The sequence below is a fragment of the Protopterus annectens genome, chromosome 14.part0, assembly GCF_019279795.1.
Source record: "Protopterus annectens isolate FY-2018-M chromosome 14.part0, PAN1.0, whole genome shotgun sequence".
Lineage (NCBI taxonomy): Eukaryota > Metazoa > Chordata > Ceratodontiformes > Protopteridae > Protopterus > Protopterus annectens.
In genome coordinates this window covers 1,021,583,736-1,021,606,927 of record NC_056748.1, presented here as the reverse complement: position 1 = coordinate 1,021,606,927, position 23,192 = coordinate 1,021,583,736, and the positions used below count along the sequence as shown (strand labels likewise).

The following is a 23,192-nucleotide window of genomic DNA, read 5'->3' as shown; positions in this document are numbered from 1 at the left end:
CATCACGGGTACAGATTTTATTTCCACACAATGCCCCCTTTCAAAGGCATGCCAGATGTTCCTCCTCCACAAAGAAAAGAGGCTCTCAAGCAAGTTTCTCAGTTACTCCAGATAGGGGCTATTCAGCCAGTCCCTGTGTCGGAAAGGGGCTTCGGATTTTATTCTCGCCTGTTCCTAGTACCAAAGAAAGGGAATACGTGGAGACCAATTTTGGATTTATCTATCCTCAACACTTATCTGGACATTCCCAAGTTCAAGATGTTGACGTTACAGCAACTGTTACCTCTGCTGGGCAAGGATCACTGGATGGTAACTTTGGATCTCAAGGAAGCTTACCTTCATGTGCCCATAAGGCTAAGTTGCAGAAAGTATCTGCGGTTTCAACTGGAGATTATCATTATCAGTTCTCTGCATTGCCCTTTGGCTTATCTACTGCGCCCAGAGTATTCACAAAGGTTCTGGCTCCAGTGATAGCTTACTTCAGGCTTCAAGGCATTCAAATTTATCCTTACTTGGACGACTGCCTGATTCTGGCTGAAGGAAAGAACACCTTCTACAGCATCTGGAATATGTCATATCAGTGCTAAGATGCCTAGGGTATTCTGTGAGCGAAATAAAGTCCAGTCTAGTACCCTCTCAAGACATGTGCTTTCTGGGTGTGAGACTGAATACAGCAGCCCAGATGGCCTTTTAACCCCGGACAAACAAAAGAGTCTGTCACTTTACTTCCATCAACTATCTCATCAGTCCGTGCTGACTGCAAGGACAGTCCTTCAAGCATTAGGGTTCATGGCATCTTGTATTCTGGTGCTTCCCAATGCCAAACTGCATATGAGGAAGCTGCAATGGTATCTCAAAATGTATGGACACAGCACTGCCAAGATTTGGACACTGTCATTCAAATAATACCTTGCCTTCAAAAGGAATTCTTGTGGTGGGCTCAGGAATGTCACCTAAACAAGGGACTCTCTGTGACCCGGCCAGAGGCGAGTCAGATTTTAACGACAGATGCCTCGGACACTGCTTGGGAGCTCATCTAAATGGAAAGTGGATACAAGACAAGTGGCCTGCCAGACTACAGCATCTACATATCAACATGAAGGAGATGTTAGCAGTCCAGTTTGCATTGATGGCGTTCAAGGAGTTACTTCTTCCAGGGCAGGTGTTGATTCTGACAGACAACACAACTGTCATGTGGTACATCAACAAGCAAGGGGGAACACATTCTTATCCTCTATGCAGGCAAGCAATGATTTTATGGGAGACTGCGTTAAGCCTGCAACTGACTCTTCAGGTAAGGTTTCTGCCAGGAGCACAGAACTCCCTAGCAGATGTTTTAAGCAGACAAATCATGGATCCCCACGGTGGAAACTGGATCTTCATGTATTTCAGAAATTGACAGTGTCATGGGGAACTCCAGACATAGATCTGTTCGCTTCTCCACTAAACCACCAGCTGCCAAAGTATTGCACAAAGGGGTTTCATCACACAGCTTGGAAAGTGGATGCTCTGTCTTTCAGTTGGAAAAACCTTCATGTCTATGCTTTTCCACCTCTACCTCTTCTTCCAAAGGTATTACTAAAGGTCAGACAGGACAGGCCAAGGATGATTTTGATAGCTCCAGATTGGCCTCGGCAACACTGGTACCCACTTCTAAGGAGTCTTGTAAAGAAGCCTCCATGGCCTTTACCTCTGATTCCTCATCTGTTATCTCAGAGGGACGGTCATCTGCTCAATGTCAAGCTTCAATCTCTCCATCTCACAGCTTGGCATATTCTGTGTTGAATCATGGAAGGTCTCAGCTTCCTCAACAAGTTTTAAATGTGATTATGGAAGCTAGAAGGCCTAGTACTAGGAGAGTGTACGCAGAAAAATGGAAGAGATTTTTATTTTGGTGTACAGCAAAGAATTTGGAGATTTCAGAGCCTAATTTGAGTGTGGCTCTTCAATATCTTACGGAATTATTGGACAAAGGTTTGTCTTTCTCTTCCATAAAGATTCATGCTGCAGCAATTTCAGCTCACTATGATTGTGACCCACCTTTGTTTTCGCATCCTTTGTTCAAGCAGTTTCTTAGAGGGACAAAGAATATAAGACCCCCACGTAGAGCTCCTACTCCTGCTTGGGATCTCAATTTTGTGTTGGAAAAACTTACTCTACAACCTTTTGAGCCGGCAGCTACTGCTGAATTGAAATATTTGTCATGGAAGACGGCTTTTCTGTTGGCTATTACTTCTGCAAGAAGGGTGTCTGAGTTGCAGGCCCTTATGGCAGTAGAGCCCTTTTGATTTTCCATAAGGACAGGGTATCATTACGTACTAATCCTTCCTTTATGCCTAAGGTGGTTTCTAGTGTGGCTTTAAACCAAACTATTCATTTGCCTACGTTTTTTGCAGATCCTCAAAATTAAGGGGAAAAGATTTTGCACACTTTAGATGTACACAGGCAATTGCGTTATTATTTGAGCAGGACTAAAGATTTTAGACAGTCTCAGCAGTTACTTGTTTCTTTTGCTTTAAGTTCACAGGGCAAACCTGTGTCAAAACAAACTATTTCTAGGTGGATTGGCTTTTGCATTGCATTTTGTTATTCCCATCATGGCAAAGAGGTTCCAGCTGGGATTAGGCCTCATTCCACTAGGGCTACTGCCACTTCAACAGCATTTCTAAGGGGTGGCAACTAAGGATATTCTGGAAGCAGCTACTTGGAGTTCAGTGCATACTTTCTCTAGGCATTATCACCTGCCTATATACTCTAAGTCTAGAGCTGGTTTTGCCACAGCTGTTTTACAAGGCATGTTGTCAGCTCCTGCTACTTTATAATTTGCCAGCCTCCCTTACCTCTGCTTTGGGATTCTACCCAATAGTCAGGACTGCAGCAAGGGAAGACGAAGAACATAGTACAGTTTTGTACCTACCATAAATGTAGATGTTCGAGGATTCCCTTGCTGCACCTCCTTCCCCTCTGTGTTTCAGGGTGGTTGTGTAGGTGTCTTTACATGCTTATATTTTTTGTATGTATATATTACTGTATATATTGTACATGTTTATTGGTGCAGGTTGTTTTTGGGACTTGTCTTTTTGGGTCTTCTGACATCTGGGGCAAGAAAAGACTGAGGAAATGACGTCGGTCATGCGCATTAGTACCCTGACGTACTGACGTCAGTCTAAGGCGCCATGACCGGCGTTCTCTGATATTCGGGCCGACTGGGACGCGGACTATACCCAATAGTCAGGACTGCAGCAAGGGAATCCTCGAACATCTACATTTATGGTAGGTACAAAACTGTACTTTTTTTATCTATGTATGTTGATGTAAAATAACCTACTGAAGGGGGAAAGTGTTACTTCTTTAGTGCTGACAGTGGCTAGGAAAGCCATATCTAGAATATGGATAGGAAAGTCATATCTAGAATATGGAAAATGAAAGACAAATCACTGGTAAGAGAGGTGAAAAAGATCATTATAGACATTAGAAATTTAAAAATGAGAACTATTATAGACTAGAAACAAAACTCCACCGTTAAAAAAAGAAAATGTATTGGAAGTTGAGCTTGAAATGATCATTGACTTGGAACAAAGTGCCTAAGATGGATATCTGTTTAATAAAGCAGGATCCACTGTAAGGTGTGAAGTCACTGGTCCAGTTGTTTAAATTTGTAATGTAGAAAAAAATTAAACAGTTTGGTTTCTAAGTAATTCCCGATCTCAAATTACGCTGTAAATAGTTAATCTGAAGTAAACTTAATTTTATCTGCAACCTGTGGGTATACGGATCCGTATCTGATCCGAGCCGGCAACTTTTTTTCTAGCATCTGCTCCAAGCTCCTCCCCTTACCCATAATGCCCTACCATCTCCTATCTTCCCTCAGATCTCGTTTGTCGCGCCAGTAGTGTGCATCATGGTCTCCTTTGCTGTGAGCTCAGGGATAATAAGTAGAAATTATTTTGCTGATATCTAGGTGTGCTTGACTAAGATTTCCTTTCCTCCCCTTCTGTAGTATCACGTTTGGTCGTTGGTGTAAAAAAAAAAAAAAAAAAATTTTTTGTATAGAGTAGTAGTTAGGCCTGCCCTTCCCCTACCTGTGTGTGTGTGGTTTTTGGAAAGGTAGTACTTGTACCTTGGAGTGCAGGACTATGGCTGACCAGCCAAAGCCTGTGATCAAAAAATGTACAGTGTGTGGCCATAAGCTTTCCCCTGCCGATGGTCACACTCTTTGTGTGATATGCTTAGGAGTGGCACATTTGTCCACTCAGTGTGCTGTCTGTTCAGGTTTCAACCCTAGGGCCCTTAGGGATCATAAGGCCAAGCTAGTTACCAAAGGCCTTCTCCCTGTTGCCATGCTGGAATCTGCCTCGGTTGCTAGTGTACCACCCCAGACAGGGACTCAACCTCCCTCTTCGTCTGGCGATGGGTCTCCAAAGGACAGATCTTCAGTCAGCGAGTCTGACAAAGACAAGGATAAAGAAAAAGAGAAGGAAAAGAAAAGGCGCAGAGAAAAAGGGAGAAAAAGGAGAGGCATCATAAGAGATCCCAATACAGGGAGCTCTTTCTCAGCCCGCCCCATCTAAGACCATGAGGCCTGTTTCTCCTCTGTTCCGGTCTCCTCGTTTCTCACCAGAGCCTTTGGAACATTCGGATCCAGGGCCCTCCACCCCACTGCGCAGACCAGCCAGATCCGAGTCCGTGGCCTCTTCGTGGTCGACTCTGAGCCTATCTGACATGGATATGTACAGGATGATGCGGAGATTTATTTAGACCCAAATTCAGATGCGAGTCTTGCCAGGTCCCTCTCCCTCTGGATGGGTGAACTCCATGCCTCTTTGCCGCCGGGCTTCAGCTTCGGGGCTCTTGGATCTGAGGTTTTTCGGAGCTGGTAGCTCGGTGCCAACAGTTCCTCCAACCTCGACTCAGGCTGTTACCTTGAGTTCCTCGGATCCGACTTGTTCGAGTGACTCTTGGAGCCGCGGACAGGGAGTCGGACCCGGGGGAATGGATTCTTCGGCTCTGACCTTTTTGGATCCGATCCGTTCCCTCGGACCTCAGGCAACCCTGTCTTCGGCTCTGGTCCCTGCTTTGGATCCGGGGAGGACTTCTCCCTCGGCCTTTGAAGTGGTGGAAGAGGGTTCTCTCCCAGGGATTGAGACCCCAGCCCATCCCCTCGGATAACATCCAGGCCCCCTGGATTTGGCGACTCCCTTCATCCTGTCTCAGGGACAGTCTGTGCCAGAGGATCCCCAGGTCATTTTCCCCGAGAAAACCCCTGCGGCTCGCGGATCCCCTTCTGAAAGTCCCACTGAAGAGTGTCACCGTAAGCGCAAGTGCAAAAGGAGGCACTTGGACTCCCCGAGTTCCTCACTACTGACACTGACTTAGATGAAGGAGAAGGTTCCCCCAGGTCACCTCCCAAAGACATCTCCTTCGGAGAAATTATGGAGATCCTCCGCCAGAGAGGAGATTGGTCACCCCCAAAACCACCTGGGGATGAGTCAGTGTTCCTGGAGGCTTTTGGCACGGGCCCATCTACTTCCTGGGTGTCCCCACCAGCAGATCCCTTGGTGGACTTCATCACCACGAGGGCATGGATGGAGCCTGACACCGTAGAGCCCATCCCCAAACGCCCTGACAAGGTTTTATCTCCCCCTTCTGATAGACAACCCTGGTCGAAAGGATGTTGGTCGCAGCGGCCACAAAGAAGGAACTAGCACAGAAGAGTTTTAGTCCACCCTCCAGACAAGGAGTCCAGGTCAGTGGATAGGTTTGGGAAGCGCGTATACTCCTCAGCGACTTTTTCTATCCGTGCGCTTAATTATTTGGCACATGTGATTTGGCTTCAGTGAGACCTTGCTGCGGAATTCGCTGAGTTGCCCCCAGAGTCTTTATCACCGCAGGACAGACAGCTGTTCTCAGCGAAAATGTTTACTCTGAAGTCAGTCTCAAACACATCTATGCGGCTACTTTCCCATGCCATGGAAGGAGGAGCTAGGGCGGCTGGGACAGGCATAGCCATGAGGTGTCATGCCTGGCTCAGATTGTGTCAGTTCGCTGACTCTTTCAAGACGTCATTTATCAACGCTCCCTACGACGGTTCTTCCCTCTTTGGGAAGACAGTACGTGACACACTTGTCCAGAGCGAAAAGGACGGGAAGACTTTGTCTGCCGTCGGAGTCAGCTTCTCTAACCCTCAGCGGTCCTTCTCTAGGAATCAGAGGGCAGAAGAAGATGTGGTTCCAAAAATCTCAGTTTTCACAGAATTCTCAGTACAGCTATTCCCCCAGAGGCAGAGGGGGACAGGATCGACGCCGACCCAGAGGTAGAGGGGGTCCCAGGAATTTCGGGTCTAGGGAACTCTTCTCTGATAGACCCGGTCAGCAGCCCTGAGGGGTTGCCCAACTGTCCTACTCTGGAAGCTGTCGGGGACGATTGTCCTTACACCCAGCGGCATGGGAGTCCATTACGACAGATCTCTGGGTTCTTCAGATAATATCCAGAGGTTACTGTATTCCTTTCGTTGCCCCTCCAAATATTACGAAACACCTCCCGGATGTTTCGCCCACTGACAGGGAGGCCGTAGCTCTAGAGGTTTCAAAGCTGCTTCTCAAACGAGCCATCGAAAAGGTCCCCCCCAATCAGTCCGGATTAGGCGTCTACTCAAGGTTCATTTTGGTGCCAAAAAAGATGGGGGACCTCAGGCCCATTCTAGACCTGTCAACATTAAACCTGTCGGTAGCCAAACAGAAATTCCGGATGGTCACCCTATAGTCCATTCTACCTTATCTCCGAGAGTGCGACTGGATGTGCTCGTTCGACCTTCAGGATGCTTACTACCACATCAAAATACACAGAAGCTCCAGGAGGTTTCTGCGTTTTCGGCTGGGAGCCAGTCATTTTCAGTTCAGTGCCCTACCCTTTGGTCTCACCACAGCCCCCAGGGTGTTCACCAAGGTAATGGCAGTTGTAGCGGTTCACCTGAGGCTTCAGGGTATTCAGGTGTTGCTGCGCACAACAAGCATCACTTGTGTCTGGCCCGAGATTATTTTATTCGGTTAGCAGACCTACTAGGAATTACAGTCAATGTTCACAAATCCCATTTGCAACCAGTACAAATTCTAGACTTCATTGGGGCACGGTTAGACACCTTGCAGATGAAGGTATTCCTAACTCCAGACAGGATTCTACATCTCAGGTGCCACATAGCTCAGATAGCGAACTCCAAGTCTTCAAAGGCGAGCGAGGTTCTCTGGGCTCTGGGCTCCATGGCTGCCGCCATATCTATTCTCCCTTATGCGTGCCTTCACATGCGGGTTCTTCAATGGACTCTAGCTGTTCAGTGGTCTTGGCTAGACCTACCCATGGAATTTCCGATCAAGATCAGTCACGTCTGCAGGACATCTCTTCTTTGGTGGTTAACTTCACCGGAGATATCAAAAGGACGCCCATTTGCGTCACCCCCAGTCCAAACCACAGTGACCACAGACGCCTCGCAACTCTGGTGGGGGGGACACTGTTCGGGAAGGACAGTCCAAGGCACGTGGTCCCAGACAGAGACCAATTTGCACATAAATGCTCTAGAGATGAGGGCAGTGCTTTTAGCGTTTGAAGCCTTTCACACAGTCCTCCCACTCAGATTGATTGCAATTCAGTCAGACAACATGTCTGTCATCTGGTATATCAACAAGCAGGGGGGAACCAGATCCTACCCTCTATGTCACGAGGCCATGAGAGTGTGGGAATGGACGATTTCCACCGGTCGGTTTCGGATAGCAACGCACATCCTGGGCCGCTCCAACATTTTAGTGGACAGATTGAGCCAGGCCATTCTGATGCCTTACGAGTGGTCTCTGAAACAGTCAGTAGCGGAGGAGATTTTCCTTGCATGGGGTCAGCCTTGCTACGATCTCTTCGCATCTCCTTCCAATGCGAAGTGCAGTGATTTCTTCGCTCTGATTCCCTCACCAGGGGATGTCCCCAGAGACGCTCTAGTCTATGCTTGGCCCCCCAGGCTTCTGTATGCTTATCCACCTTTACCTCTCATTCCGAAGTTTCTTCAGAAAGCTTGCTGACTATGGTGCAAAGTGATCCTCATTGTTCTGTTCTGGCCTTTTTGGTTCCCATTCCTTTGGTCTCATCTCTTTGCTCCCCAGTGGGTTCTGGATCCCTGCCCTGATCTAATTTCCCATCCGTCGGGGACACGTCCGCCCGATCTGGGCAGCCTCAAGCTAACAGCTTGGTTGCTCCAGTTCTGTTAATTGCCAGGACTCCTGGTCTTTCATCACAGGTAAAATCCATTCTGGTGGCCTCTCTTAAAGACTCCACTAGGAAACTTTATTGCAGTAAATGGACGCACTTTTCCATTTGGGCATCACAGAGAAAAATAGATCTCTTTACAGCCCCTGTTCCAGCGGTGTTGGACTTACTGTCTGGTATCTTTCAGCAAGGAGCTAGTTCCTCCACAGTGAAAGTACAATTGGCAGCCATTTCCAGTTTTCACGTTGGTGAAGACAACATGGCCTTAGCCTTCTCTAGGCTTTTCTTAAAGGTACCTTTCTGCTACGGCCCCCTGTCAAGGATTCTGTACCTCCTTGGGACCTTACTTTTGTTTTACAGGCATTGGTGGCTCCTCCTTTCAAACCTGCAGCTTCGGTGAACTTGAAAGTTTTGTCATGGAAGACAGCTTTCCTAGTCGCCATCAAATCGGCTAGGATAGTTTCTGAGCTTCAAGCTCCGTCTGCCATGCCTCCATATTTGGTCTTCCATAAGGATAGAGTCTCCCTCCGTACTAACCCTTCCTTCTTACCTAAAGTGGCATCTGAAGCTAACATAAACCAGTCCATTAATCTGCCCGTTTTCTTTCCCAACTTCCAAAATAAAGGTGAATACAAACTCCATTTGTGAGATCGAAGTCTTTCCGCAAGACTGACCAATTGTTTGTTTCCTTTTCCAAAGCATTTATGGGAAAAGCTATTTCTAAAGTTTCTTTAGCCAGATGGATCACTCTTTGCATTTCACATGCCTACAAAACAAAAGGATTATCTCCTCCTGGTGTAGTTACGGCTCACCCTACCAGGTCCATGGCGACTTCTGCTGCTTTTTGGTCCAGTGTACCTTTGGACGATATTTGTGCAGCAGCGACATGGGCCAATTCACATACCTTCATTTCCCATTACAAATTGGATCTGATTTCACGGGGTAGAGCATCCTTTGGCTCTGCGGTGCTCAGGAATATCCTTCCATAAGGGCCTCCCAGGATTGGAGTAGCTGGGGACTCTATCCCACAGGTTGCAGATAAAATGAAGTTAACTACTTCAAATAAAGAAGTTATGTACTCACCATAACATTCCATCTGAGTAGTTATACTTCATTTTTCTGCAACATTCCCTCCCTCCATTCCCCAGACGTTATCCTGTTTTCAGGTTTGGTTTATTGGGCTGAGTTGCTTATATATTGTTAGTTGCAGCAAACTCGATCTGAGGGAAGATAGGAGATGGTAGGGCATTATGGGATGGGTAAGGGGAGGAGCTCGGAGCTTGGAGCAGATGCTAGAAGAAAGTTGCCAGCTCAGATCCGATACGGATCCGTATATCCACAGGTTGCAGAAAAATGAAGTATAACTACTCAGATGGAACGTTATGGTGAGTACATAACTTCTTTTTTTGTGTGTTTAACTGTCCTATTAAACCAAACGTGGGATTGACTAGGTAAAGTAGTAGGCAGTGATATTGGATGTAAAAGCTTAACAATGTCAATTTGTTGATATTTGAAAGTAAGTACTGATTGAGGCTAGTTTTAGTATTGTATGAATATATAATCTTAAAAACGTTTGTTTCAACAACCAGTCTGAAATGATAAGTTTACCACTCACAACACTGCACAGCATGTCAAACTGAAAATGTGTTAAAATATTTACGTTGCTTCAAAAAATTTAAAAAATGGAAGTTAAAGTGAAAACATGTCTGCAGTGCATGGTAGGTTGCAAATGACGTGTCATCCTCTAATCTGATCCTTCATTTTTCATAAAACTTAAAACGTAAAACCGACCAACACATGACATTCGGAAAAGTAATAATCAGAATGCCCTTGCGAGACATGTCTCTGTTTGTCAGGGGCATACTTTCCATTTTATGGTGTTACAATTAATATCTGAAAGTAAAAGGGAAGAGATTTAGTAAATTATACAGAATTGGTTAAAATGAGATGGATTGTCAAACTGCAAGCACATAGTGCGCCTTATTTAAATGCTGCAGTTCCTTAGTTTAAAGCCTATACTAAAGAGATGCAGGATCTGCTAATTTAATGATTGATTGGGCACTGCTACTGGTTAAATTGTGTTTTAAAATGAGTCCTTTATGTTGCATTTTAGACGTGAGGAAGGGCTCTGGCCTGAAGTACATTTTCTTTAATAAATATGTTATGCTTTTAGCTGTGTTGATCAGTTTTACATTTTAAGTTTTGTGTTATTTACTTTTGTAGTGAACCAACATTTAGCTGCCTGGCTTATTTTATTCTATCCTTCGTTTTTCATTAAGAAGTCACTTCCATGTATGAATGCCACAGCTGCTGCAAAGTGGCTTCACTTTAACAGCAGTGGCAGGAAATAAGAAAAGAAAGTTCTTTCTTTGCAAAATTCACAAATCTTCTACTATTTTGCATCTGCTAGGCTACAGCTGTGATATGACCATCAAAATATTTCTTCACGTTCTAGAAGACGGTTTGCTTTCCAAAAGCTATTGTGAAGTTTGGTAGGAAAAGGATAAGACTGGCACTTGGTTAACGTACTTCTCTTAAAGTTGGCTATCTGTTTTTCTGTTGTTGGGGAACTTGTATTTTTTGTGCATGATCACTGCCGAATTTAACCTTTACTGGTTAGGTACGTTTGTGAAAAACAAAAAATCATGATATGTTATGTTCATAATTTATTCTGTAGGTTTCTCAAGGAGATGCCAGTAGTGTAGATTTATTTCATAATAATTTCATTATGCAGTTCTGTCTAAATAAAACCATTTCTTACCGTTGTATTTTAGTGTCTGTGCAAGTTTCTGTGGGTATTTTGACTGTTAAAAATAACATGCAATTGCTGATGGCATCGTAGTGGGTTTATAATGCAGCTCTGTCATTAACAATAGTAATTTTGTTATGTGAGTTATTTAGGGTTGAAAGACTCGCTTTGTTTTCATAATTTAGTTTGTTACAGGACTTAAGGTGTAAGAATTCTTTACAGCATTCATGTTGGTAGTGTGCCTCATATTCTGTTGGTCTGTTCTTCTATTGCAGAGGAGTGGTTGTATATTGTGTAACTATGTCTTTTTTATGACAGAATTCTTCAAGCTTGCCGCAACATGAAGCATCAGCTCTGTGTATTTTATCGACAGTGTTTTCTCTGCTTCCCAGGAGGACGCATCCCACACATTTCTCAGAGACTACAGGACCGAGTACTGAAGATTGTTCAGTAGGTACCAGCAGTAACAGTAAATTGGAAATAATTTGTATCAACACTTTGTTGAAAATGGGTACAACATGAGTTATCTGAAAAGGTCAGCTAGCTGAAGTCAGAGGTCAGTTATTCTAGAGATGACTGTACTAGTGTGATGCTACAATTATTAGGTATAGATTAACACTACTGTTAACGAATATGCATTGAAGGTAACGGATATATAGTGTAATACATACATTCTGGTAGTCATTCTATATGTTTTGTAACATAATGACTGCTGAGACATCTGTAAGTCTCTCTTTACAGTAACGGTAGGTATTAGCAAAACAAAATAGCCTTACCAAAGGGTTAGGGGTTGGCATTATGGTCAAGGTGATTGCCTAGGCTTAAAATGGTCAACAAGGGCAACTAGCGGAGTACTTACCTATGAAAGAAAGTAGTAATTCAAACTCAGAGACACAAAACATTGCATTAAGGGTTATATGTTACAAAAATCAAAATTATACATTGAAATGCCTGTAAACGATTTTGCCCCATGTAATAATATACTACAACCCCGAGTATAGCACTGATAGGTTATGATAAATGTAAATATGCTGTCATAATCTCCATAAAAGATAGCCATCAAGTGGCTACCATAAAGGTCTACAAACTTGAAAGAAATCTTACCCTGGGGTACAAAGATCTAACCTGACCTCCCCTGTGTGAGGGCACTGCTCTCCCCTACACTCCTGCTCCTAAAAAATTCCATCTCCAAAGTTGCACAAACTTTGTCAAGGAAGAAAACCTAAGTATTTTCCCTTTCCAAGTGGTGAAATCTCACGGTTTGAATATGTGATTGCAGGGGAGCATGACAGCTTCTAAAGAATGGATATTGTTTTACCAGTGACTGGAACTTGAAGTGTTTTTGGCCATTTCCTTTAAATAATTTCTTTGCCATTCAACTGATTATTTTTATTTCAGTCATTATACTCCCAGGAAGATTTGTCACTCATTGTTTAATTCTCCTTAACATAGGAGTGGCCTCCTGTTATCCATATCTGTTCCCAAACCCAGGTCTCCAGTGTCACAGACTAAAACCTGACCTCTGCTAACCTCACTGGTGTGGATTTACTTATCACCCGCTAACTATTGTGCACCCACTGGACTATCATGTGCTTGTCTTGAGAGCCTCACCTTGCAAGACAAATTGGTATCCATACTGGGACCAGCACAGGCCTCTCATTTACAGATGATGCTTCTGGTATTCACGTCTTCATATCAAAGTTACAGCGTAACTGGTAGTTGCCATGCACACCCCCACCCTAACACACACACAAAAATTGTGTTTGTGGAAGAGGCATAGGTATAAAGTCTGGGAGCTGACAGAAACCAGATGTTGGTAGACTGAAGTCCACTGAATAAGGAATGTGGTCACTCTTCTTCACATGCTGTCCATCAGATGACTCATTCTTTTCCAAAACCCTTGTAAGTGATTTAACTTACATTTTTTTTAATGTGATAAAGGGGTAAATGAGCTGATCCTTCACGGACCCAATTCAACCATGGCTGAAGCCTCAAGGGTGAGGGAAAATGTAATATGTACGAGCAGTTAAGAGTAATTTGTCAGCCAGCATGATTTTTTGCTATGAAAGATAACTGGTGGGCTTGGAGTGCCTGTATTTAGGGATGCCATCCTCACTAGTGATTCCACAGGATCCACATTTTGAAATGTTAGATGCCCAAATTGCACAAAAAAAGCCAGTTGCCATTTGATAGGTAGATAGCTAGACAGATAGGTGGATAGATATAGGAATAGATATAGAACATACTATACGACTCATACTACCCATGGAAACTATTTAAATGCTTTAGCTGGAATCTTCATTAATCCAAAACTGTTGGACTTCAATTATTAATTAGTAAATGGAATGACCTACATTGCAAATGGTCAGCATACCCAATGATTTCTTTACATTATAAATGTTAACTCCCTTGTACACAAGAAGAACCATTCTATTAGGGTTATAAATGTTTTGTCTATACGTATACATTTTTTCTTGCATACATCCATGTGTCTTCACATGTTAATTGAGACCATAAATTAGTGACCTTTTTGTTTTTAACGCCCATGGTGGTACTTCTGCAAATGGACTTCTCAAAAGCAAGCTTTCTTTGAATACTAGATATCTGCTTACATCATGGTAGTATTTTTCAAGGCGTGGTATTCTTTGAATTGTGATATTTTCAGTCTTATAGAAAATGTGGATCTTCCTAGTTTTTGCTGCTTTCAGCACTGCAAAATTAAACAGTGGATATATTGTTAATCAAATGGAAGTGATCATCTCCATTACATGTTCTAACCAAGCTCTGATTCGTCATCTGGTGGCAAATGTTTTGAGAAAAAAAGTCCCAGGTTCAACTTTGTGTCTGAGGAAGGCCTGCTTTTTAGTTTCTTCATCCTTTGCCCTTCTCCACACCATAGCTATTTTAGTTTGAGTGGTCGGTGCTGTACCTAAATCACTACTTGAATTGTAGGCCATGGTTTCTGGGATAGCAGCTTTTTGTGTCTTGGATTTAATGTACAAAATTTTTCAGAGGAATTAGTGGATACCAATAGACCTGTAACTTGAAGATCTGACATTATCTTCATTTGATCTTCAACCTGTGGGGTTAGTCACTGACATCGGTGCCAAGCCGGCCATATCTAAGATGTTCTTCGTGTTTCATTGTTGCAGTCATTACATTTGGGTTATCTGCTTGCAGGTAGCCCTCAGTCAGCCTGATTAATAAAGTCTTGGGTCCTGCGTCGGTTGCTGTCCCTTCTTCCATGACTTCAGGTCATCAGGGGTATAAAACATGCAGCCGATGCCATTACATTAGTCTTTCTTGCTGTGCGGTGCCCAAAGCAGAAGCAGTTCACAAGTGCCGGTCGGCAGACTCCTGAAAGTTTCGTTTTTGAGTTTCAGAACCAAAGTCTTCAACTAATGCTAAGTACCCCATTGGGGAAACTTTTTCTTGCTCCTTAATGATGTCAGTAAAAGTTAATTGCATTACTTGTGGAAAGCAAATACCTTATAAAGATTTTCATTTATACTGTATTCCTTGCCTAGGCCCTGATCATGACGTACCTTGCTGTCAGTTTTGTGCTTTATTTAATCAGCGCACTATCCGTCATCGGATATTTCGGCTCTCGGTTTAATTATCCAGAAATGTGGTCAGTTAGCCATCTGACTACCTGGATTCCGAAAAAATGCAAAGATAAAGACAGAAACAGGCCGCCGAGGTCCAAAACTGTCGACAACGCTTCTCCTAAGCCAGTTGCCAGTTCGCTGGTACTCAGTAAGGCGCTTTCACAGCCTCTGATACCCGCTATTTCTGATTCGCAGGCCTCTACTGAGACCCATTTGGAGTCCGGTATGCTGCGAGATGCTTCACCTATGGAACCCGCGGATGTTTCTACCTTGGATGAGTCCGGAGCTGCTGTGCAGGCACCGGCTTCTGAGGGTGTATTCGGGCCCTACGAACTTGAATTTTAAACTGACGCCTCCTCCTTTATTTAGGCCTAAATCTTTGATCCATGCCTAAAAAAACAACACCCAGGCCACATGCTCAGGCCTCTATGCCTAAAAAACAAATGATAAGAATGGCCGAAGCTCTAATAACTCTAATCAGGGGTAGCCAACCCCCCCCCCCCTCTAAGAGGCCTAGGACTGAAATTGATTATGAATCGTCTGATCAGGATTCTGTTTCTGATTCTTTTGATGATCTGGATTTGACCTTATCTACTTATGAAGATTCTGATGCAGAGGACTCCATTCCCTCTGCTTCCCCTCCTGAGGATTTTTCTTTTGGGGAAACCTTACATACTCTAAGGGAGCATTTCCACTGGGAAAGCCAGGAAGTTTTTGATTCAAAAAAGAGGCTTAGGGATTTCCTTCTCCTACGTCAGCATAGGCCTTTAGCTATTCCTCCTGTACTAGACATTGTTGATGATGTTTTTGTGGAATCTAGTTTGGCCCCTGATTCCCTGCCTCCTGCTCCCAGAAAACCTGACAGGTACTACCGGGTCCCTGAGTCCCACAAGTTCCTCTTTAAAAATCCTATTGCAGATCCAGAGACTATTTCACAGGGGCCCAAGGGCATTAAGGCTTCTACTGCTAAAAATCCTACCCCTTCTGATAGAGACTCCAGGGTGCTGGATAGATGGGGTAAGAACGTTTACACTTCTGCAACCTTGGCCATTAGGGCTTTAAACTGCCAGTTTCATATGTTAAAGTATCAGCAACATGTTATTGGACTGCTTAAACAGAAAATGATGTTTATTCCTGACTGTGTGGAAAATAAAGAATTACAGGATTTAATGCATTCTGCTGAAAAAGTTGGAAAACATACTTTGCAATGTGGTTTTGACTGAGAGGCCTCTTGCAGGGCTGCTGTTTCTAGGTCTGTGCTCAGAAGGCATGCTTAGCTTAAGGAGCAGTCTTTGCCTGATCATGTTAAAGCTAAATTGTTGAATGCTCCTTTAAATCAGGACCGCCTGTTTGGTAACAAGGCTGAGGAAGTTCTTAAAAAGATGGAAGATAAAGCTAAATCTATGCAAACTGTTAAAGTTTTTTTACAAGTTCAGCCTCCTAGATTTAGTAGGCACTGGCCCTCTAAGAATTGGTCCTTTCCAGCCCCTTCCAGGTCTTCTCAAGCCAAACCCAGACGCAGCAAAAAACCCAGGTTTCAGTCCCAGGGGACACACAGAACTAAGCAGTGGGGGGCCTCCTCTTCCAAATCTGGGAATAAGACTCCCCCATGGTAAACTGTCTCCATGACTTCCTTTTAAAATTTCCAAGCACTTATCAACTGGCTGCCCCTTTGGGGGGAAAGATTGCTCTTCATGCAAAGAATTGTGAACTCATTACCCAGGACAAATGGGTCTAAATAGTGTCCCAGGGATACAGATTTCACTTCCACACGTTGCCAACACCAAGCGGTGGCTGAACCTTCCCCCAAATCAGTGGGCAGAGGCCCAAAAACAAGTACTTTCTCTCTTAAGCATGGGGGCTATTCAACTGGTACCAGAAGCGGAAAAGGGACAAGGTTTCTACTCGAGACTTTTCCTGGTACCCAAGAAAGACAATTCATTGTGTCCTATCCTGGACCTCTCTACTCTAAACACCTTTTTAGAGATTCCAAAATTCAAGATGCTGACTCTTCAACAATAACCTCCTATGCTAGGCAAAGATGCCTGGTTGGCAACACTAGATTTAAAAGAAGCATACCTGCACATCCCAATCAAGGAATCTTGCAAAAGATACCTACGCTTAAAAGCAGGCTACACACACTATCAGTTCTCTACACTGCCCTTTGGCTTATCTACTGCACCCAGGGTATTCACAAAGTGCCTAGCTTCAGCTATTGAATTTTGCAGGCAAAGAAATATTCAAATATACCCATACCTGGACAATTGTCTAATTCAGGCAGAAAGCCAGGACATACTTTTGTACAAAGGGTTCTAACTTGTCTGGGGTACACCATAAATGAAAAGAAATCACACCTGGTACCCTGTCAACAAATTATATTCCTGGGCGCAAAATTGAATACAACTTCCCAGATGGCTTACCTCACGCCAGAGAAACAAATTAATTTGACAGCCTACTTCAAACAAGTGGACACAAAAATCCTGCTGTCTGCAAGATGAATACTGCAAGCCTTGTGGTTCATGGCTTCCTGCATTCTTCTAATTCCATATGCAAGACTGCATATGAGGAAACTACAGTGGTATCTAAAAAGCTTATGACGTCAACATTCTCAAGACCTAGAAACAATGATTCCTATCATACCTTGCCTACGCCTAGAGTTTCTTTGGTGGGCAGAGGCCTGCCACCAAAACAAGTGACTACCTTTCACACCACCTCTTGCCACCCAAACCCTAACAACAGATGCATCAGACTATGCATGGGGGGCTCACCTGGCAGGGAAGTGCATTCAGGGCAAATGGAACCAAAGTCAAATGCACCTGCATATCGAGTCAAAAAGAAATGTTAGCTGTACAGATTGCTCTGACAACCTTCAAGGACCACATTCTTCCAGGACAACTAATGGTAAAGACAGACAACACCACTGTTATGTGGTACATAATCAAGCAGGGGGGTACACATTCTTACCCCCTCTGCAGACTAGCTATGGCATTGTGGAACACAGCCTTGAGCTACCAAGTGCACCTACAAGCTCAATTCCTGCCAGGAAAATTAAATACACTGGCAGATGGACTAAGCAGAAACCTCATGGACCCACACGAGTGGAAACTGGAACCAAGGATTTTCAACATGTTGACAAGCAAATGGGGGAGCCCAGATGTAGACCTGTTTGCCTCACCCCAGAACTACCAATTGGACAAATTTTGCACAAGGACTCCCCACAAACAAGCCTATTAAGTGGATGCTCCGTCCTTCAGCTGGAAAACCCCATCACTCTTTGCCTTCCCCCCTCTGCCTCTGCTCTCCAAAGTACTACTAAAAGTCGAACAGGACAAACCAAGGATGATTTTGATTGCTCCAGACTGGCCGCGCCAACACTGGTACCCCCTCCTACGCATTGTGTCATGGTTATCTCCATGGCACCTGCCTCAGACTCTCCTTCCCTGCTGTCTCAGCAGGAGAACTAGATTCTGTACCCTCAGCTTCCAACACTGAACCTTGCAGCCTGGCTAATTACTTAATCTCTCCTTTACCATCCCCTCAGCAAACCTGTGATGGATATCATTGTAGAGACAAGGAGGCCTAGTACTAGAAAATCTTATGCTGAAAAATGGAAAAGATTCTGTGCCTGGAACCAATCTTAAGGGATGAGCACAGCAGCTCCCACTTCACCTCAGATTTTACAATACTTAACTGAGATGCTTCACAAGGGCCTGTCTTTTTCCTCCATTAAAATCCACGCCTCAGCCATTTCAGCTCATTATAACACAGAACTTCCCCTCTTCTCTCATCCACTGCTCAAACAGTTCCTCAGAGTGGCCAAAAAATTGGGACCACCCAGGAGAGCTCCAATTTCAGCCTGGGACCTTAACTTTGTCTTGGAGAAACTCACACTACCTCCTTTCGAGCCAGCTGCTACTGCAGACTTAAAAGTTCTTTCTTGGAAAACCACTTTCCTTTTAGCAATCACTTCAGCTAGAAGGGTTTCTGAATTGCAGGCCCTTATGGCAGTGGAGCCTTTCATCATCTTTCATGCGGACAGGGTGTCCATCAGAACCAGTCCAACCTTCATGCCCGAAGTTGTATACAGTGTGGCTCTTAATCAGTCCATTCATTTGCCAACCTTCTTTCCCAATCCACAGAATAAAGGGGAACGGATATTGCATTCCTTAGATGTGCAAAGACAAAGTAGATTCTACTTGGACAGAACTAAACCTCAAAGGAAATTTGAACAACTGCTAGTGGCAGTTGCTGCAGGGGCAGAGGGGAAGGCTATTTCAATGCAAACCATTTCTAAATGGATAAGCCATTGCATTAATTTCTGCTATAAGCACCATGGAAAACCTATCCCCCAGGGGATCAGACCTCACTCCACCAAGGCTGCATCTACCTCTACAGCCTTTCTCAGAGGCATCCCTACCAGGGACATCCTAGAAGCTGCTACCTGGAGTTCTGTACATACTTTCACCAAGCGTTATCATTTGCCAATTTTTCTTTAAATCCAGGGCTGGCTTTGCCACTGCAGTCTTGCAGGGCCTTATAGCTAGCCCTAATGCTATCTAAATTCCTCCTCCCAACCATAGCTTTGAGAATCTACCCAAATGTAATGAACTGCAACAGTGAAACACGAAGAACATAGTACAGTTGTGTACACTTACCATAAATGTAGATGATCGAGTGTATTCACTGTTGCAGTCCTGGTTACCCTCCCTCCAGCCCCCTAACTACTTTTGACTATACCTCTACTTTCCTTTACTAGGCTTAAAAGCCTTTTTTGGTGTATTTGCTTTTTTGTTGGAGGTATATCTTTGTACTTTTATATTTAATTGCTTCCCATTGGGGGGCACCTGACATCTGGTGCAAGAAAAACTGATGTAATGGCATCGGCTGCATGTTTTATACCCCTGACGACCTGATGTCATGGACGAAGGGACAGCAACTGATGCAGGACCCAGGACTTTGTTAATCAGGCCGACTGAGGGTTTACCTGCAAGCAGATAACCCAAATGTAATGACTGCAACAGTGAATACACTCAGACATCTATATTTATGGTAAGTGCACACAACTGTTCTTTACAGTGCCGAGACTAAGCTTCTCCCCTACCCATAATGCCCCTCTCTCCCTCACTACCTCAGATCTCATTTGCCGCCATTCCAGCTACAAACAAGTCGGCTGAGCTCCATCTTTGGTATGAGTTTTTCTGAAATTTTTAAGAAATCTGCATATCTCAGGTACTGTTCATCTCTTTTTCTAAGTTTCTAACTTTTTCCCTTCCTACACGTTCTCCATAAAAAATATATATATATATATATATATATATATTTCTTTTTTTTTTCTCTCTCTCTCTCTCTCACTGGCCAGGTTCCCTTTCAAATCTTTCCTATCATGGCTGATAGAGCTGATAAATCTGATAAGGGTATGGGATACAAAAAAATGTACTGGGTGTGGACATAAACTTCCACCATCTGATGGCCACACTCTGTGTGTAGTGTATTTAGGAATCGCTCACCTGGACATTGGGTGATCTATTTGTGCAAGGTTTTCTGCCCGTACCCTTGTGGATAGATGCAGTAAGCTGTTTTTAAAGGGTCTGTTGCCCAGTTTTTCTGGTCCGGACGCAGGGACTCAAACTCCTGTTAAGTTGCCCTAGAGTAAAAGCAGAGACAAGGACAGCAAAGCAGATGAAGAGAGAGAGAGAAGTCCAGAGGCAAGGACAAGCCTCTGGAGAAACAGAAACTGTCAGACTGTTCCCCCTCTGCTGGCGAACCTTGTCCCAAAATAAGGCCTAGATTATCCTCACCTTAGCCTAGGTTCTCTCCTGAGCCCCCAGAGTCGGCCTCCCCCAGGCACCACTCTAGGCCTGAGTCTATGGCTTCCTCTGCCAGGTCATCCCATAGTTTGTCCGAGAGAGAGAATTGGACCGCCTGATGAGACTGTTCCTGTAGGCCTTCCTGCTCCCTCCCTACTGGAAGCAGTGGGTCCTTCCCTTTCCCTTCCTGGGCGTCCTCCTTTCTCAAGTCCCACGGCTTCGGGGCCTTCAGATGTCAGAGTTCCCGGCATCGAGGGTTTGGCATCAACGTTTTTGGTTTCTTCACCGACCACGGCCTTGAGTTCCTCAGCCCCTTTCACTTCAGTGCTGGAGGGCTGTTGGAGTCGTAGTCCGCTCGGCGTCAGTTCCTAGGGTTTGATGTCAGCATTTAGGGTTTTGGTGCCATCCCTTCCCCTCAGATCATCGAGGCTGAGCAGCTCAGCACTGCCCCCCCCCATTGGTACAGATGGGGTTGGGGCTTTCGGCTGGCTTCACCTGCATCAAGTTCCTCAGCGCTTGCACCTGCTGCATCGATCTCCCACTCTCCGTCGGCATTCGACATGGTAGAGAGGGTTCTCTCAACCCCGATGATGAGATCCTTGATGCCACCCCCTCCAGATCCTTTATTCCAGCTGGACTTTGGACCTGACGTCTCCAGTCCTCCACTTTAGGGTCAGCCCGCCCCTACTCTTCAGGTTACTCTCCCTATGGAGCCCCAGGTTTCCGGCTCCTCCCCAGAATCTCTCCCCAAGAAGGTTCACTGGAAGCATGTGTGCCAGAAGAGGCACATTGACTCCACCCCTGAGTCTGTCACTGAAGACACTGACTGGGAGGAAGAGGAGGGCTTCCCCAGATCTCCACCTGATGACGTCTCCTTTGGAGACATCATGGAAATTCTGCATCAGAAAGGTAGATGGTCTTCCCAAAACCCCGGTCAGGACAAGTCAGTGTTCCTGGAGGCATTCGGTGCCAGCCCATCTACTTCCTGGTTAACCTGCTCCCCTGCAGACCCTTTGGTAGACCTCATTGCCTGCAGGGCGTGGGAGGAACACTGCCTGCAGGGCGTGGGAGGAACACAGTGGAGCCAGTACTCAAGTGCCCTGACAAGGTCCTTAGCTCCCCGCAAGGCAGGTTATTTTGACAGAAGAGTTTCCCTGTTGATGCCTTGGTGGTTGCAACTGCCACCAAAAAGGAGCTTGCTCAGGAGAGCTCCTCTCTCCATCTGCCTGACAATGTGTTCAGAGTGATAGACAGACTGGGGAAGCGTGTTTTTACATCAGCGACCTTCTCCCTGAAGGCGCTGAATTATATGGTGCATGATGCTAGACTGCAGAGATCACTCAGAGGAGATTTCTGCATCTATCCCGGAGTCCATGTCGGCAGAGGAGAAGAAGATTTTTTCCTCTAGACTGGCCAATCTTAAAGCCATTTCTAATATCTCTGAATCTCCTCTCCTGTGTCACAGAAGGCACATCTAGAGCAGCTAGTTCAGGCATCACTACTAGGCATCATGCCTGGATGTGGCTTTGCAATTTCTCTGAGCCCTGCAAGGCGTCCTTCACGAATGCCCTCTTCGATGGATCCACCCTGTTCGTGCCTTCTGTGAAGGATACTTTAGCCCAGTGCGACAAGGATGGTAAGACCCTGCCTGCTGTTGGAATCCACTTTTCTACTCCTCAGCCATCCTTCTCCAGGTATTAAAGAAGTAGTAAGAAGCCGTGGTTCCAGAAGTCCAGGGCTTTCTATCAAGATGCACCAGCAGACTCTTCCCCTAGAGACAGATCGGGGAATGATTAATTTAGACGCCACCCTAGAAGGAGAAGGGCTTCAACAGACCAAGGGTCTCAGGACTCTCGCCTGGACAGGTGCTTCCAGCAGCCCTGAAGTGTTGCCCAGTTGCCCCACCCTGGAGGCAGTCGGGGGTCACTTTTCTCTACACATAGCCTGGAAAACCATCATGTCAGATTGTTGGGTGCTGAGGATAATATCCATGTGGCAATTTGTTACCCTTTCTTTACCCACCAAAGTCCTGAAAGATTCTCCTGGATGTTCCACCAGCTCACAGGGAGGAAGCTGAACTCGAAATTTCCAAGCTGCTCAACAAGCGAGTCATCCAGACCGTCCCCTCAGAGCTATCCAGATTAGGCATCTACTCAAGGTTCTCTTTGGTGCCCACAAAGATGGGGGGGGGGCTTGGATCTGACCCGCTCGAACAAGTTTGTCACCAAAACGAAGTTCTGGATAGTTACTATTAAGTCTGTCCTTCCCTACCTTCAGAAGGACTATTGGATGTGCTTGGTGGACCTCCAGGATGTGTATTACCACATAAAGATGGACAAGTGCCACAGGAGGTTCCTACGCTTCCGGTTAGGAGCCAGACATTATCAGTTCAGGGTACTCCCCTTTGGCCTCAACACAGCCCCCTGGTTGTTCAAGGTGTAGCAGTACTCGCAGCGCATCTCAGGCTGCAGGGGATACAGGTCTTCCCTTATCTGAATGACTGGCTTCTAGCTGCACCCAACAAACATCAGCTTCGTCAGGCCAGAGACCAGTTTCTTCAGTCAACCTTGACCTTGGACATCACGATAAACGTTCCCAAATCAGAATTGGGCCTCTTCGTTCCCTGGAATTCATCATAGCTCTGTTAAAAACACTTCTCTGTGCAAGGTCTTTCTCACCAGCGACAGGATTCTTTCTCTTCAGTTCCATGTGCGTGTCATTCTAGAAACACCTCTGCCGTCAGCAGCCCAAATCCTCCAAGCTCTTGGATCTGTGGCAGCA

General features: G+C 45.1%; 1 protein-coding gene across 1 annotated transcript in view; it reads left to right on the top strand.

Moving 5' to 3' along the window:
* HPS1 (HPS1 biogenesis of lysosomal organelles complex 3 subunit 1) overlaps positions 1-23,192 on the top strand; it is a 946,304-nt gene that overhangs the window by 759,795 nt on the left and 163,317 nt on the right. The window contains exon 17 of the mRNA XM_044056829.1: positions 11,315-11,446. Coding sequence (XP_043912764.1) covers positions 11,315-11,446 — 132 coding nt within the window. The remainder of the gene's footprint in view (positions 1-11,314; positions 11,447-23,192) is intronic.